The 19,206-nt window shown below is 43.4% G+C and overlaps 1 protein-coding gene across 1 annotated transcript in view; it reads left to right on the top strand.

The window, feature by feature from the left end:
- Positions 1–2,396: 2,396 nt before the first annotated feature.
- PPM1E (protein phosphatase, Mg2+/Mn2+ dependent 1E) overlaps positions 2,397–19,206 on the top strand; it is a 370,197-nt gene continuing 353,387 nt past the window's right edge. The window contains exon 1 of the mRNA XM_088449535.1: positions 2,397–2,616. Coding sequence (XP_088305661.1) covers positions 2,435–2,616 — 182 coding nt within the window. The 5' untranslated portion in view covers positions 2,397–2,434. The remainder of the gene's footprint in view (positions 2,617–19,206) is intronic.

Genomic DNA, 19,206 nt, shown 5'->3' with positions numbered 1-19,206 from the left:
GAGCCTGGTGCTGGTTGCACTAAGTACAGGGGAACCCTATGCACTCTTTCCCCTGTATTTACACAACCAGGACTGGCTATGAAAAGTCCGGGGCTGGTTGTGCTTTTAGGGGTGGACTCCACTTCATTTTTTTTTTAAATTAGCACTTAACAAGCATTTAATACTAAGATGCATGCCTGCTTCTCACTGATGTATGCATGCATCTGTGTTAATCAGACCTGCACATGCTAAAAATTTAAAAAATAAGCAGGTCTATTCATTTGAGGATTTGAAGTTCGATTTGGAGTGGGATTTCTTATTCAATTTGTACATGAACATGCAAAATTGAACATCAAACCCCTTCTTACAATGAAACAAAATCGAATTCGATTTGAAAATAGAATGCAAAATAGAATCTTTGTAAATTTGAGATTTGCTAAGGGATTTTGCAGTTCGATTTCAGTTGAATTAAGAGATTCATAAAATTGAATCCCAAATCGAACTTTAGTAAATTTACCCCCTTTTTGTTTTTTTTATTAACTTTGTGTCAGGTTGCACTGTTATTATGGCTTGTATCTTCTACTCTGCCAACCCTAAAGGGACCAAACCCAGATCATTCGTCTTTTGCTAACCCCAGTGGTGTTGACCACTGTGATGTCTATGGAACGTGATGTGTTATGGTTTATTCATGACTGTTCACTATGATGTCTATATCCTGAATGCATTACATGTTGTTATTTATATATACTTTGGTTAATGTTTTCCTCTGCTTTGTATGTAATACAAATATATTTTTTATGATTGATTTTTCAATAAAGTATATTTAAAATACAAAACAACAACTTTTTGTCAGACCCACATTACCCACGCTCAAGTAAATACTGATCCTGACAAAGTTACGGACAGCAGTTGGAGAATCTTGGAAGAAGTCCTGGGTTTGAGTCCCGGGTATAACATTATTGACAAATGTGGGCCTTATTCAGAGATGCACGCAATGCCCGTCGCTGCTGCAATCCCATACACAGTAGGCCTGCAAAAACAATCTATTGACTCAGTGCCTGATTCAGAGATGGACGCAATGCCGATATTTGCGCAGTTGAGCGATTATCAGTGTTCTGCACATGTGTCTGAGTTGCACTTCACATGCACCAAGTTTCATTACTGATGTCGCTCGCAAAGAGGATGTATTCACAAAGTAATTGACAGGCAGGGACTGATCGTGGTCAGCAATGGGGTGACGACTCAAACGTAGGCATGTCCCGACTATTTTCGGGGTGTGTCTTTGCCCGCGAGTGTGATCCTGTATGTAAAGCATTCCAGAGCTTGGTAAACTGACAGCTCTGCAACCTCCATAGCAACCTATGGGGGTTGTGGCTGCTGTTGGAAATATCTGCTGTGGTCCTTCCTTCCAGGGGTGTATCTATAATGGGTGCAGGGTGTGCGGGAAACACAGGCCCCTGGGTTCAGGGGGGCCCCGCACCGCACACCCTGCATCCATAAAACTACTTACCTCTCCGGAGTCCAGCATCGGCGCAGGGGTCCGGCGCTGTAAAAACGACTGGAAAATGGCTGTGGCCATTTTCCCGTCGTTTGCGCATGTGCAGTACAGGGAAAATGGCTGCCGTGGCCATTTCCCGGTGACCAGCGCATCCTCTATAGACCCTGGGTGCACTCTAGTGCCCAGAGTCTATAACTCCGGCTCTGGCTGCGCTCAGCTTAGTGTGCTGCCGGCCGCCGGACAGAGAGGAGACTGCACACGGGCCCCCTCCTCTCTAGAAACGCCCCTGCCTCCTTCATACATTGACGTGATACTTAATATTTGTGGGTATCCTCTGAAAAACAGGTGTATTCAGGGAATATGCCGCATATATTTAATGATAAGAAGGCCCCAAAGAGAGATATAACAGTTTATACAGTGATGGTGGTGTACTGAGAACTGGGGCACAATATAAGGCTGATTCCTGCATTTAGATTGTGTATAGTGAGAGATTAATAGCAGTATGAGCTCGGGACATCAGTGGGACACATTTTTAAGGTAGACTAGACTGTATAAGACCTAGTACTGGTGGACTGGATAGAGGTGGCATCCTCTGCATCTCCTGCCTTTCAGAGTTTATATATACACAGAAGTAAATTATTAAAAGGGTGATAAATAGTGCTGCATATGACAATGGAGTACACAATTTAAAGAAGAATAAGTCCATACTATTGGATCGATGTAGTAAAGCTGTCCTACATGAAGTGACTTGTAGCATAAAACAAATATACATACAATATATGGAAGGGACAAGAGAGTTGCATTAGCCACGCCCCTTGAGGTCATATGACTGAGTGTTGCCGTCAGAGCTGTGCTTGTATTGAGATGTATGAGAACAGCGCTTAGTGCCAGTGTCAGTGCCAGTGCTGCCAGTGCTAGTCCTTCCTCCAGCATCTATTCGCCCAGGAATGAGAAGCGATGTCCGGCTTATCCAACGAGGAGAAAAACTGCCGCAGGTTCCTGGAGCTTTTCCTCGGGGAGTTCAGGGGACCGTTCGGGGAGGAGGACCCCATCCCATTTCGTCCGTTGTCTGACCACATCACTCCGGAGGAGGTGGAAGGGGAATGCCTGGACCTGTGCCTGCAGCAACTCTGCAAATAGTTAAGTCGTTCAATAACCTCCTGTGTGTGAGCATCGCTGTGTGTGCTGGGGCGGGTGCTAGGGGTCGTTGAAAAGTAGCATATGAGCATGTGAGGCTATAAATAGACAATAAGGAGCTCTCCCTGGGGAGGTGAGGGGCTCAGCATGCATAGTGCAGGGGGGTGGCAGCTGTAGCAGCCACAGTAGTATCACGGGGAGAGCTGGCATTCCCAGCAAGGGCATGTACCGGGGCACCGTCCTGTTCTTGTTACATGTCCGTGCATGGTGACCCGGAGCGAGAGATGTGCTGCTAAGCTGCAGAGCCCTGTGTCCGGGTCTGCCTGTCACTCCTGTGTAAGCTTTCTTACATAACACCTGGGTAAGATAAGTCACAGACAATGTCGATTCCAGATCCCCAGCCAGCTCGTATCATTCCAGCAGTCACAGCCAATCCGGAGATGGGAATCCGGAGCAGTACAGGTCTCTCCCTGTGTGTACTACATTTCCCTTCCTTTCCCTGGCATCATGTGCCCATAGTACCTGACACCATTCATGTTATCTGTTGTCAGTGTGCATCTTCCAATGCTGAGAGATAAGATATGCAAATCACCTATTGTGCAGAGACATGCGGGCTGGTGTGTAGCATATTAATCTATTCCCCATCTACTGCCATATGTATGTGTCCCAGTCCCTGGCTGGCTCCATTTGCAGTGTGATCGGTAATGATATGATCATTCACATATTTTTATTGCTATTCTTTTTATTGTGACCTCATCATAAATGTTGCCCAAATGTTTCCCACAATTTATCTCTCTGTCCAACTTGAAATAAGTACATTTTCTTTAAATCCTTTTTTTATTAAAAAACCCAACAATAATAATAATATAAGATAACAAACTACCATTCTCTGTCTCCGCAACTCCTCTAAATAAGCTGGCGCATGTTAAATATATAAATATATGCAGTGCTTATATGTGGTGGGTCATGACCTATGTAGTATCTTTAAATCTTAAAAGCGTCTGCAAATTATGGATGAGCGATAGAACTGTAGTTTTACTTCATAGACCATATTTACCGTTGTAGACAACGTATAAAGGAGAAATAGTTCTACTTGTTTTCACTGTTGAATTGTTCCTTAACTTTTCACCAATTTGCAGGCATATTATATTATTATGGATTATTAGTATTATTACTACATGACTGAACTTATATTGTATTATGTAAGATGTATTATTTAAGAGAATGTGTAGAGTGTATGGATCAAGTGTATGGATCACTATCTGTGTGTCCTGACATAAATAATCTGTTTCATTGCCATTTATACTGGGACTCATGATCCTATTTCACAAAATGACTGTATACTTTCATTCAATAAAATATTCTATGACTCCTATAATTCCTTTTTTACCAGTCCTATTTTATTAAAATAATACTAGTGTAGATTATTTTATCCAGCGATCCAGGAAGTTCCGAAAATAAGGCTAAAAGAGCAATGAATTGCTGCTGCGCAGTTATAATGCCATACACACAATCATGATCAAAAAAGCATTACCTCCTTCAGTCACAGTGAGGAGCACTGTCACACAATGTAACAAGCACAGGAATGTTAGCAGTGTATGGTAAGATAGGCTTTAAAGGTGCTTATTTGAGTTTAGGCATGACCCTCGAAATTACTAAGACAACACACACACACACACACACACACACACACACGCAGTTATAATGCCATACACACAATCATGATCAAAAAAGCATTACCTCCTTCAGTCACAGTGAGGAGCACTGTCACACAATGTAACAAGCACAGGAATGTTAGCAGTGTATGGTAAGATAGGCTTTAAAGGTGCTTATTTGAGTTTAGGCATGACCCTCGAAATTACTAAGACAACACACACACACACACACACACACACACACACACACACACACACACACACACACACACACACACACACACACACACAGTCCGAGATAGCACACTCACAGCAGTATAATAAGAATGGTGCACAGTCCATAAGCAAAACTACAGCAGCACTCACCTCATCCCTCACAGACAAGGTGTAAGACCAGCACTCACAATATCAGTAGATAATGGAAGGCTTTATTCGGTATGTCATTATGATACAGGCAATGACAGGGGGGCAGGTGCCTGTGTGGCCTTACTGTGTATGGGATAAAATGCACATCCCTTGGTCTCCATTTCCTTCACAACTTCAATAGAGCCAGTGAAAATGCCTGTTCATTGGAGAAATGAGCTTTCCCCTATAGAAAATAGATTAATTAGACTGAAAAACCACAGTTCTCTTTTGAGACCAGGATAAAGTATTGGCTGAGACCATGCTGCAATATGTCCGTAAAACCTAGGAGACCTATGGCTAACAGAGACCCACATCATTGGCCCGATGAATCCTCCTTCTGAAGATTGTGACATTTCCTATATCGAATAGAGGACTCTCATCATGTAATGAAGCAAGACTTTCTAGTAGTCTGTGATAAGCTGGGCATACATTGTCAGATAAAATGTCTGTCAGACCGACAGACATGTTATCTGACTGCCTGAAGCCCATCAGATATCGTGGCCATACACTGTAACATATTTCACAGTGTAATATGGCCGAAAGATATCTGCGCTCCTCCCCTGGGGAAAAACACTTCCTCGTTCCTCCCCTTTGAAGAACCATAGGAAATGTCGGTTGCTCGGCCCAGGGCAACACAAACACATGCAGCCGATTAGCAGCTCAAAAATGGTGAGATCTTTCGGACATGCCAGACGATTCAGCGTGTCCGACAGACTGATAATTTGTGGTAGACTTTTGTACGCTGTTATCTGGCCAATGCGCCTATATCTGACGGATTGGCCAGATATATGTATAATGTATTCCCAGCATTATAGGTCTTTGGCACTCATGTTACAGATCTTGAACAACAGGCTCATTCAGACTAAGAGGGGTATTCAATATGAAACATTAACTTCGCTGTCGAAGTTAATGTTTCATATCGGAGTTTTTACCTGCGTTAAAGTATCGTGCGTGCGCCCGCTTATCCCCGTATTCAATATAAAATTAACGAAAACGGGAGCCTCCGAAGTTGGATTTGCGTAAAGTTACGAATTTTTCCTTAAAAAAATTGTAAGACCCCCCTAAAGTTGTAAAAACATGGGGGATAACTATGGGTACCCCCGTTTTAGCCTTTAAATGAAAGTCGGGGATTTAAATAGCCGCAGCAGGTGTTTTTCCCGACATTGAAGAAGTGATGCAGAAGAGCACTTAGGTTTTTTTTTTTCCTTTTTTTAAGTGGTCCCATCAAATTTGGGGTACATGAAAATGGGTACTAGCATATTTTGATGTCCCTAAAGTAAGTTTTTAAAAATTCTGCATTTGTGCACCTGCCGCTATAATTCTAATCTAGAAAACAACTGCCGCATACATGCAGAATAGCCCTGAACCTATTTCCCTGTTGTTAAACAATTTTTTGCATTTTTTTTTTTTCACCCCAATTTTTAAATTACATTTTTTGGGATGTCCCTATTTTTTTTAAAAACTTTTTTTGACACAGTCCTTTTTTAAATGTCATTCCCAGGGGTGCAGGCTATTTTTTTTAAGCCTGCACCCCTAAACCCCAATTCTGCACTTTTTTTCGACACCTATTCAATGGTGAAAACTTATCCCCGTTTTTTATCAAAGACTTTTCAAAACTGCGATAAGTCTTTGAAATTGAATACGGTGTAAAACTAAAACCTGCGATAATGACGTCATAAGTGCGATATTAACGCAAAAACGATGTTATCACTCCCATATTGAATACCCCTATATAGCCCAGATTGGGAGAGCCACATAGAGATGTAATATAAAGGCTACACCTTTATTGTGCTAAGGAGGCTCCCATTTCACTCTTCAGACTGGAACACTCCTACATGAACGGGTTAGAATTCTATCTACTCTTACCAGATCTTGTCCTTATCATGAGCCTAGTGATACCAGGAGATGTGTAACCATTCCACTGTGAACTTTTCAAGACCGATACTCAGGAAATTTTTTGTTCTGCTGTATTGTGGACCAGAATTGCTGGCAAAGAATATGCCATCTTTTATGGCCAAATGGAGTGTAATTGTTGTTCTGTTATGCAAAGCAGAACAAAAAGCTGTCCAGTGGCACCAAACACCTGAATCCTGGCTATGGGTTGAACTGGAAACATTAATTGCCTTCTGCTAGATCTTCTTGAGATTCCTCACATGTTCTTCTGTCTATCTAACAAAACAGCATGATGCATGAAATATATTTCCACAATCCATATTTCTGTCCTGGCAGTATGCAAAATACATTACATTTACAACTCCAACAATATATACAGATGTGTCCACATACATCTATCCTCTGTGCGCTACAAGTCGCGCTACACATAACGCATGAGAGCCATGTGTCTCGGTAACACATAGCATCTTTTCGTGTGACTTTTTACCTCCAAATGTGTCTTATTCACACAGCGATGAGAGTAGGACGCACAAGCATCTTCTGCTGATTCAAATAATATGCAGCATGCATATATTCTGTGTGTGACTGTGGGTGTATCTGCATGCGAAATGCTACGTTACACTGTCATCGGCTGTGACACTGTAACGTAACGTTTGCATGCAGATATATCATACGCTTATGCGTCATATTCACATCGCAAATTGTGGATAAGCTTAATTTGAAGGTAAAAAGTTGCACGAAAGATGCTTGGCGCTACAGAGTCAAGCCACGGCATGTATAATGTGCAAGGAGGCTAGATGTATGAGGACACATTTGTATATACTACTAACAAAATGAAAAGCCATGTTCTAATCTATACCCTTGAATGTTACAGGTTAACTCAATTGTTTAATTTGCTAAGACTCAATATTTCACCAAATCCAATATACTTGCTATATTACAGATTTTTTTTATCAACATATGTATTCTGGTAGGAAAAAGTGATGTCTTATACAGGTGTACATACTCCATCTTTAAACTTGACATGGAGTCTATGTACATGATTATATGGGATCCATTCTTACATCTTCTATTAGTATAACAAATTATACGATGGGTTTCAAAACACGGTTTATTTCCAAAAGACCCACCACATTTTGAGCTACAGTCAATTCTATAGAAAAAGTTTAGAACATGGATCAATAATTTATATGTGGTGGTACTCTCCAACTGTATATGAAAGTATCTTCAGTCTAATTACTCAGTAATACCCAAATTTGCCTACCCTATCTGTCTATACCAGTGGTTCTCAAGATCGGTCCTCAGGACCCCAAACAGTAAACGTTTTCCAGGTCACCTAGCAGGTGCAGAGGTGTATTCATTACTCACTGACATATTTTAAATGATTTTAAAAGATTTACAGGTGGAGACCACTGTTTGGGGTCCTGAGGACCGAGTTTGAGAACCTGTGGTCTATACCAGTGTTTCTCAAACTCAGTCCTCAAGACCCCACGCAGTTCACATATTCCAGGTCACCCAGCAGCTACACAGGTGTATTCATTACTCGCTGACACATTTTAAAAGTTCAACTGGTGGAGCTAATTTTTTCACTTGTGATTCTGTGAGGAGACCTGGAAAACATGTACTGTTTGGGGTCCCGAGGACAGAGTTTGAGAACCTGTGGTCTATACACTCACAGTTGCTTAGCAAATATCTTAAATAAAGAGAACCTTCCTCATAAGGCCATCTCCATATTTTACACATTTCTAAGAGAACATTTAGACCAGTGGTCTTCAACCTTTAAGACAGTGTGGGCCACATTAAAAAAAATCAACGAAGTCTGGGGGCCACTAAGCTATACTACGGTATTTAGACTCTGCCCCCATCCCCAAACAATTATGTACATGTAATAATGTAACAATGACAAAAGGGAATCTGGAGTTCAAAAGACCTACATATGGTTATAATTTAATACTATACTCAGTGGCGTCACTAGGGTTGGTGTAACTGGGGGCCTGATTCAGACCCGCTCGCGAGCGCACAGCGCTCGCAAGCGGGTCGATGTTCCCCCACTGCGCATGCGCCGCCTCCGGTGTGCGCAAGCGTGAGCCCCAGCGAGCGACGGCAGCTCCGTCACTCCGGGGCTCACTACAAGACGGGGCGGCTGTCGATGTTGATTGACAGCTCGCCCCGTTTTGTAGGCAGGGAAGGGGGGTGGCTGCACAAACTCAGGCATTCCCTTAGGAACGCCTGCCATTTGTGGGTGGCCCTACTGACATCACTCGTGATGTCAGTAGTGGACTTGCTGCTCTATTAGAGCAGCAAGTCCACTCGGGCTTGCGGGAGCCGAGACCCTCTCGCAGGGTCTGGACGCAAGCCCGATGGTCGCGATAATACAGCAGGACCACACTGGGTGCTAAACTACAATTATACACAAAGATACATATTTAGAGAGAAGGTGACAGCACTTGGTGACAGGGAGAGGGTGCAGCAATGGGTGACGACAGGTAGAGGGTTACAGCAGTGGGTGACAAGGAGAGTGTGACGACAGAGAGAGAGTGATGATGGAGAGGATGACAGCAGTGGGTGACGGAGAGGGTGACAACACTGGGTGACAGGGAGAGAATGATAGCAATGGGTGACAGGGAGATGGTGACAACAGGGAGAGGGGTGACAGCACTTGGTGGCAGGGATAGGGTGAAAACAAAGGGAGAATGACAGCAATGGGTGACAGGGAGAGGGTGATGACAGGGAGAGTGGGAAAGCAGTGGGTGACAGGGAGAGGGTGACAGTGGATGACTAATATACAGTATTTAATTTTTTTTACCTGGGCCCAGAACTTCAGTGTAGTGCGTGGATGGTGGCTCCGCGTTGAATGTAACGCCGGGGACGGTCACGAGATAGAGACGTCAGATCCCCGTCACCCAAGCACAGCCTTTCAGAGAGGGGAAAGCAAGGGAACATAAGGTGGAGAGGGGAGGAGCTGAGGAGAGAAGAGCGTGGCCCCTCCTCCCCCTCCAGTCAGGCACGTACGCCAGTAAGACTGAGTCACTCTGGGGAGAGGAGTTGAGGAGAGGGCAGAAGAAAAGAGAGCGGTCCCTCCTTCCCCTCCAGCCATGCCTGGACTGTCAATCACAGACAGTGTTCAGGCCGCAGCTGCAGCACTGGTGGCGGACAGCTCAGCGGCATAAAAAATAATAAAGTCAGTGTGACTTATTTTAATGCCGGCTGCTGTGGGGGACCATGGGTTGAAGACCCCTGATTTAGACCATGCTGTGGTTAGCCAAGGTGTGCGGCAATAGCTGCAGGTATACAATCGGGAAGCCGGCTGCCTTAATACCGGGTGCCGGCTTCCCGACTGTCATATCCTGGCGAGGGTGAAATGCCGGGTGTCTAGATGTAGACGCCTGACATTTCCCCGACGCCAGGAGACCGGCGCCCGGCATCCCGATCGAAGGGATGCCGGGCGCCGCGAGCGGACAGCCTTGCGGGGGGAGGGTTAGGTTTAGGGCACCCGGGGGGGACTTAGGGTTATTTCATACCGATTCCTAGCTGCATCAGTTTCCTACTCTTACTATCACAGATTTACGTGGGCTCTCCAGATCCTGTTCACTATTAACAACTAGTTAATATAATGAATTATTTCTTAATGTATATTATAGGACATGTTTGTCCCCTCATAGGCGATTTAGAATGAGGCTTACAGAATCCCACAATTGTCTTAGATGTGGATGAAAGGAAGCTGATCTATACCATTGTTTATGGGAGTGTCCAGTGGTTCATGCTTTTGGAGACAGGTGAACGTGAAGACAAAGCACACTTAATTATATTCCTTTCACTCCAGAATGGCCCATTCTGGGTATCTTCTCGAGCGAGCAGAGGATTACTCATGGTAGTAGGAAATAATTATTGGCAGTGAGTGTGGTAGCAAAGAAAACTGTACTGCAAAATGGGAACACCCTACCCCTGTAAACTTCCAAATTATATAGGGACAAACTCCATTTTATCTTTCGCATGGATTGAGTGGAGACGCTGTTTGATAAAGAGAAGGTTGCTTTATTTTTCGATACATGGGAGAGTTGCATCAACATTCTACCAACTTTAATGCAATCTCAGATTCTTTGTACGTCTAACTCAGTGATATGAGACTCGTGCTCTTCTTGTTGTGGCTGAAGGATGAGCGCCAGGACCTTTGTTTCATGTACTCAGTAGCTCCCAGCTTTCACTCCAGCTCTGCCTTCTGGCACCACATCTACATCCTGCTTTTAACATTTGTCCCTTAATCCTTTGTACTTATTAACAAGTTCACTATGTAATGTCATATTCCATACCCCTATTACTATGATTTATACATTGAAAAATGATTTCAATGTGCCTTTAAGTACATTTCGCAATGTACTATTCAGTCTATATATTTTATTGTACTTTGTATAATGTTTATGCTTCAATATTTTTTTATTTTTTAAAAGAGAGATCCCCACAGTCTGGGACATAAAACAAAAAGTATGGTGACTTATGGCAATGGAAGGGATGAGAGCTATCTTCCAGGACAAAATACAGGAATTTTGAATACATGGACAAACGGACACACGTGTAGAACAACATCTGCAAAATTCACTCTAATTTGAATTTTACAGGTGGCCCCAGTGCTCTGGTACAGGTTAGAGGACTTCACCTGCTTCTACTTTCTCTATTTTCACCCCAGCGGCCTCCTTTTTGTTATTAAAAGTACAAATAACAACCAAACCAAATCTTTTTCGCAAGAATATTTGCTTGCTTTTTATACATTCATAAAATCTGATTATACATGTATATTGTATCAAATGTTTGTTTTGGCTTTTGTCCTTTGCTGATTCCAACCGTTCACAGACATCTCTTGTAAGCAGCAGTCAAGTGAACAAAATGGTATATTTATTCAGAATTGAACAATCTAGAAACGGACTCTCATACTTAATCATATTCCTGAAAAGTAAATGTTTAAGGATCCTCCTCTTCCCCTTCAAGATATCTTTATTACATTGTTTAGTATGTTCCAAAGAGTTACACTGTTCATATTGAGGACGTTACTGGGAATGTTAAGCTACCTCATTTGCTTCTCACAAGACCTGAATATACCAATCTGAAAAGCAGTAGTTATAAGCAAACAATGTGTTCATTATTATGGTTACTTATATAGAAACACGCGCACACACACACACACACACTATGGTAGCAGTACACCAGTCCAGGACCTTGGTACAAAAATAAACCATAAGAATAAATCATTGCCTGTCCGGCTCTAACTATATAAAATGATTCCTAACGTCCCTCTTGCAAAACAGATATTTTTAGCACAGCAGATACATTCAGTAATCACAGTGTCTCTCAACAGGCCTCTGATCTGTTCTCCAGGCAGTGAGAGACTGACTACAACTCTTTCACACTCTTTATCAGCCTCTCAAAGGTGTTCTGGCAATCAAGGCTGCCTGCAAATCAGCTTCTGTCTACAATATAGAAGCTAAAAACCTGGGGCATATATATCTTCCCTTGACATTATTGACATTATTTTGCTTTTCTTGCATTTGTTATCTGCACATAAATAAGCACATTTGTGTTATTGTTCTTTCTGATTTAATAAATGTGCTGTTACATATTATGGAGTTGTGAAGAATCCTTGAAGATCTGTGTTATTATCTAATGTGGGTAAAGGAAGGTGCTACGCTATAAGTAATACAATTGGTTAATAGACATTACAACTGCATTGTATCTGTATATAAATGTATTCTGTGTACGGTGCCTGAAGAATACTCTTGCTACTGTGTAAATCCATGCATACATTATTGGATAGACAAACATATCAACTGTTGGTAAAGTAGAACAGTCCCCACAAATCCAGTTCGGAGGTATGGCTTGCTGTCATTGTGGTATACTTAAGCTGGGTACACACTGTGCTGACGGATCCACCGAAGGGTGGATCCTCCGACACAGTGGCTGATCAGGTAAGCAGTACAGACTTATTGATCGACCACTTGATGTGTGTTCCCTGATATCACAACTGGGTGGGCATTTCAATTTGCCTGCCCAGTTGAGCTGTCAGTCACCAGCGGTCCCTGCAGCAAGTGTCAGCTGTCTGCCTGTACACATAACCAGATGTGCCGATATATCTGAAGACATATCAGCCATCTGCTGTGCTGCAGAGCAGATGTGATATGTCCGTGAACGATGTCGTTCACATACATAATGGGGGTACACACCCGCCAACATGCTCGCGATATATCTGCCGTTCAATTGAACGGCCGATTATATCACCCAGTGTGTATGCAGCTTTAGTAAGTATGCACAAGTGCAATCAATCAAATCTTTGCTTTCAATTGTGATGACTTAATGCTTAAAGCTGGCCATACATCTAAAGATTACCTTTCCAGCCATCCAATCAGTTGGCAGGTTGAAACGAAAATCTGGTAATGTATAAAAGTAAATGACAATGGACCATTTGCTCCCAGATGCCAGATAATAAGTAAATTGGTTACATCAAACGGATTTAACAACTGTTTTTGTCCGTTTACCAGTGTTTGGGAACAAATGGTTAATTGTCATTTTGCTCCCATACATTACCATTGGATGGTTGGAAAGATAATCTTTAGGTGTATGGTCAGCTTTAGAAAGCTGTTAACAAATATAGCAAGTATAGTTGAAAAATATAGCATTTTTCTAAGCTTGCAGTAATAGCACTGGTTATATTCCTGTGTTTTAATTCATCAACCTGCAAATATGTATTATAAAAAAAAAATACCATTTACTAAGATCTATTATTTAAAATTTCAGCCTCATACTGTATCTTTTTGTCTAAATCTGTATACTTAATACTAGTTATACAACAAAAATAGATGTCCAACTTATTTATAGCAGAGCCGTAGCTAGACATTATGGTGCCCTGTGCCAGAAAGATACTCAGCGCCCCCTCCCCCATAATTTTTTAAAGGCTTCTTCTCTCCCTTCCCTTTGCACTTACTGTTCTCCCAGCCAGCATTACAGATGTCAGCAAGAATGGTGTACCTGCTGGTTGTCATATGGTGTACCTGCTGGTTGTCATATGGTGCGTACACACTGGGCGATAAAGTGGACGACTGAACGATAACGATATTGTTATCGTTCAGTCGTCCACTTTATCGTCCATTTTTAACACCAAAAAGATGAACTTTGACGACGACGACGCGCGTTCCCGCGGGTCGTTCTTCATCATCGTACATCGGGCTGACATGCAGGCCAACCTGACGATCTCGTCAGGTTGCTGCATGTCAGGGAATGGGGGAGAGAGCCCGGCGCTGAACGATATCGTTAATGATATCGTTCAGCGGCTGTGCTCAATGTCATGAATGACATTGAGCACAGCCTGCCGGGGACAACACTACACGATATCTCTCAGGGAGCATATCGTGTAGTGTGTACCCACCAATAGACACATTATTATGACAGAGTCTGTGGGCTTGTGTGAGCTGGGGAGCAGGAGCAGTGGCCAGCGTTCTATGAAAGCTCAGGCCACATTCACCACACATACATGGCCCGATGTTTTATGAGAACTGCATGGACAATAGAATCATGCGGGTCCGGCCTGGCAAATTGTGACCAGCACAGGCACGAGGAGAAGGCAGCAGCACAGACTCCACTGAGAGGAGGACGACGAAGGAGGCGGTACAGGGAGGTCTCTGCCCACACACAGTGCAGGAGCCGGGACAGGCAGAGCTTCGGAGAGAGAGGAGGGGCTGCCTGGGTGCACAGCTGCATAAGTTATATCATATCACACGCCCTGCAAATGCAGACTGTGGTGGTGGCCGGTTCCGTCCCAGCGCATCCAGCGCTCTGTGCAATGGCACCGGCCGTACCAACCTAATTACGGCACTGGTTTTTAAGCATTCACCAGTGTGACAGAGATTTGCTGATTAATGGTATTCTTATTCTGCCATCTCCAGTTTAACCTTTTGAGTGTTTTGGACTTGATGCAGAATAAGTGCTACGCCAGTTGGTGTAAAATATCTTGCGTAAGTTTGCACTGTGCATGCCCAGAACAATGTAAAAATACGTATTAACATGATTTGCCCGCAAGTACCTGCGCCTGATTGGGTGGAATAGGAGTGTTCTAATGAAAAGTGCAGAAAGAGTGTGTTCAATAGCGAACACAAGCTGACTGGGAATAAGATGCATATACACCTAGGAAGGAGTAATTATGTAGGGGTGATTGGGGGTGGTCACCGGCACTAGCAAACCACTTGTGATTGGTAGTCTGTGAAAGCTTCCCTGTTACTGGCACTTTTGTAATTGTTTGGGCATAGGTTATGCCACTGTGAGCATGTTTAATAAAAAGGTCATAATAACATGCATTTGTTCCACTTAACTGAACATGGGCACAAATGGAACATACAGCGGGTAAAATAAGTATTGAACACATCAACATTTTTCTCAGTAAATATATTTGTATTGGGGCTATTGTAATGAAATTTTCACCAAATGTCAGCAACAACCCATGCAATCCACACATGCAAAGAAATCAAACCATAGATGTCCATAAATTAAGTTATATGCAATAATGTGAAATGACACAGGGAAAAAATATTGAACATATGAAGAAAGGGAGGTGCAAAAAGGCATGGAAAGCCAAGACACCAGCTGAAATCTATCAGTAATTAGAAAGCAATCCTGCCACTTGTCAGTGCAAATTAATATAAGCTGGTTCAGTCCCAACTGATGGCCTATATAAAGGTGTGTCATTACAAAGGGGTCACACAAGAAACATCTCATGATGGGTAAAAGCAAAGAGCTCTCTCAAGACCTTCTCAACATTTATTGTTGCAAAACATACTGATGGCATTGGATACAAAAGGATTTCTAAACTTCTGAATGTTCCAGTGAGCACTGTTGGGGTCATAATCCGGAAGTGGAAAGAACATAATTTCACCATATACCGGCCACGACCAAGTGCTCCTCGCAAGATTTTTGTCAGAGGAGTGAAAAGAATTATCAGAAGAGTTGTCTAAGAGCCAAGACCCACTTGTGGACAGCTTTAGAAAGACATGGAATTAGCAGGTACAATTGTTTCAAAGAAAACAATAAGTAATGCACTCAACCGTCATGGCCTGTATGCACGCTCACCACCCAATACTCCATTGCTGAAGAAAAAGCATGTTGAAGCTTGTTTAAAGTTTACTGCACAACATTTGGACAAGCCTGTGAAATACTGGGAGAATACAGTCTGGTCAGATGAGACCAAAATTTAACTCTTTGGTTGCCATAATACACACCATGTTTGGAGGAGAAATGGCACTGCACATTACCCCAAACATACCATTACAACAGTGAAGTTTGGAGGTGGGAACATCATGATGTGGGGCTATTTTTCAGCATACAGTACTGGCATACTTCATATAATTGAAGGAAGGATGAATGGAAAAATGTACCGAGACATTCTTGATAAAAATCTGCTGCCATCTACCAGGATGCTGAAGATGAAACGAGGGTGGACATTTCAGCAAGACAATGATCCCAAACACACAGCCAAGGACACTCTCAATTGGTTTCAGAGAGAGAAAATAAAGCTGCTAGAATGGCCCAGCCAATCACCTGACTTGAAACCAATTGAAAATCTATGGAAAGAACTAAAGATCAGAGGGCCTGATTCAGAGCCGGACGCTATTTGCGCTCGCTCGTTCAGAAAAAGGAGCCGGATATTTAAATTGAGTGCTCGCTCTTTGCGGTCTGTTGATGCCTCTATGTCTGAGCGAGTGAACGAAACATGCGCTCGCTATTTTGTAAAGACGCCCCCTGGCCGCTCGCATCCTACGTCATCTCCGCTATTTATTAGATTAATCGAGTACATCGAAAGGCGTCTGAACTGCTCGCAGTGCTTGTGTTAGGATTTTCCTACCGCAATCATGTGAACAGTTCAGGCTAAGAGACAACCAAGTGACGTGGCCGATGACGCTGCTTTGTTAATTATGTACACCCTTAAAACGCCCGTTTTGACCGTTTGGCACACCTGCGTTCGGATCTCCACTCCCCGTTTTCAAGCACCTTCCCCTGTTACCACCCACAAACGCCTCATCCTGTCACTCAAATTAGCAGGCACTCGCTATTTTGCGAGCGCTCGATTTCCGCAGTTGTGCGAACATCGCTCGGAGCGAACGAGCGGCCGCTTACGAGCGGCTCTGAATCAGGCCCAGAGTTCATAGAAGAGGCCCACGGAACCTTCAAGATTTGAAGACTGTTTATGTGGAAGAATGGGCCAAAATCACACCTGAGCAATGCATGCGACTAGTTTCTCCATACAGGAGGCGTCTTGAAGCTGTCATTACCAACAAAGGCTTTTGTACGAAGTATTAAATAAATTTCAGTAAGCGTGTTCAATACTTTTTCCCTGTGTCATGTCACATTATAACACATAACTTAATTTATGAACATCTATGGTTTGATTTCTTTGCATGTGTGGATTGCATGGGTTGTTGCTGACATTTGGTGAAAATTTCATTACAATAGCCCCAATACAAATATATTTACTGAGAAAAATGTTGATGTGTTCAATACTTATTTTTCCCGCTGTAAGTGTCTCTAACACTAGCCTGATGTAAGATAGACTGGATGTAGTTATGTGACCATCGGCTACAATCTTGACTGCAGAATGCCGGCATAGGATTTATGATAGGTGTCGAAATACCGACGGCTATCATAATCCCGACTCCGGAATCCAGGATGACGCGTGCTCGAACGAGGTAAGTCCGAGGCGCCCATCCTGTTAGCCGCCGGGGGGAGGGTTAGGTTTAGAGCAGTTAGCGGGTTGAGCGCTAGGTTTTGAGGGGGAGGTTAGGGTTAGGTACCCCTAGGGGGGAGGGTTAGGCACTCCCAGGGAGAGGTTAGGGTTAGGCACCCTCTCGGGAGGGTTAGGTCTAGGGAGCGGTAAGGGGGGGCTAGGGTTAGGCACCACCCCGGGTGTTTAGGGTTAGGCACCCCTAAGGGAAGGTTAGGGGGGGGGTTAGATCAGTTACCTGCCGCTGTCAGTATTTCCTGCTGTCGGGTTCACGCTGTGGGGATTTGAACCGGTGGCTAAATAGTCGCCAGCATTTCAGTCCCATTCCAAGCTAGATATATATGCTATTGTTGCTGACTGAAACGCATTTTGAGCTCCGAACATGGGTGAATATGCACTATGAGGTATACTGAAAGACTAAAAACCGAAAGTGATTTATCATTGCTGCATTTAGTGGTTAAGTGCATATAAAGTCATTTCAAGCTTCTAAGGCTCTCTTCTCTATTCTATTTTCTGTATAGAGATACCTGTACAGGTCAGAATGCAGCCTACAGAGGTATGATTTTGGTTGGCCAACCTGACCTAGCAGCAGTGATTTTTATACTGCATTGGGTGTGGTAGAATAATCTGGTCACGGGGGTCATTATCAGTCAATCTAGTATTGCAGATCGCAGTTTTTATATATTTCTCATTTTTTTAAAAAAGCATTGGTCTTTAATCTGTTTTATGGCTGAGATAATACCAGCTTTTGAGACAGAAAGATGTTGTCTAAAATTGCTGAAAATGGTCAACAAACCACTTTTCTGCCACATGGACTAATATGACCTCTTCTTTACATGTTTGCATTGATTATTATTTGTTTCTTTTTTTGTTATTATTAGTTCAAGGCAACTATATTTCCGTGTTACATTCTGTTCCCTAATTCTAGTCATCTGGTCAGATGGGAAATTACAGATACATGTTTCACTATTGAGACAGCAAGAAATATAAAAATGAAGATGCAGTGAATTAACTTTACATTTGTCAAAAAGACCTGAGGGTATATTTATACTAAGATGCGATTTTGTAGATTCGGTGGTTTTCCGGCAGGATTGCATCCTGCTGTTTTATTAAAGCCTAAACCTCGAGAAATCTACAGAGAATCCAGACTACAAGAATATTGGAGCAGCATCCACCTTTTTACCATATTTAAAATGCTGAGAAGCCTGGGCAAATAAATGACCTGCCTTAGGTAGGCATATTTATAGAAAGCACTACACAGATCCCTATGATCTATGTACAGGGCCGGATTAACGGGGGGGGGGGGGGCGACAGGAACGATCGTCCCTGGGCCCCCACACATTAAGGGCCCCACACACATCGGGGTTAAAGTGGACCGGAGGAGACGGAACCAGTTCCGCCTCTCCGGCCAACCTAACCCCGGCGCCGCACGGAGGCTCCATTTGCCAGGCGCACGCTGTAACCAGCGGCACCTGGAGTCGGAGGCTTGAGCTCACATGAGCTCTAGCCTCCGGCTCACGCAGTGCACTAAGGCAGAGACGTCATGATGTCTCACCCATAGTGCAGAGGAGCAGCCGAGCGGACTGCAGCGGATGCGGGGCTTAGCTTAAGGTAAGTATGAACTTTATTTTTTTTTAGTGCAAGGGGCCTACTGGGGGCATTACTGGTGGGGGGGGGCAGTACTACAGGGGGCATTACTCAGGGGGTAGCATTACTACCGGATCATTACTCTGGGAGGGGAGAGGCATTACTACTGGGGGCATTACTGGGGGGGGAATTACTACTGGGGGCTCTACTAGAGAGGGAGCATTAGTATTGGGGGCACTAATAGAGGGGCATTACTACTGGGGGCATTTCTACAGAGGGCTCTACTACAAGGGGAATGA

This window comes from Taudactylus pleione, unplaced genomic scaffold (genome assembly GCF_031769625.1).
Source record: "Taudactylus pleione unplaced genomic scaffold, aTauple2 ptg000487l, whole genome shotgun sequence".
Classification (NCBI taxonomy): Eukaryota; Metazoa; Chordata; class Amphibia; order Anura; family Myobatrachidae; genus Taudactylus; species Taudactylus pleione.
This window is presented reverse-complemented; position numbering and strand designations above follow the sequence as displayed.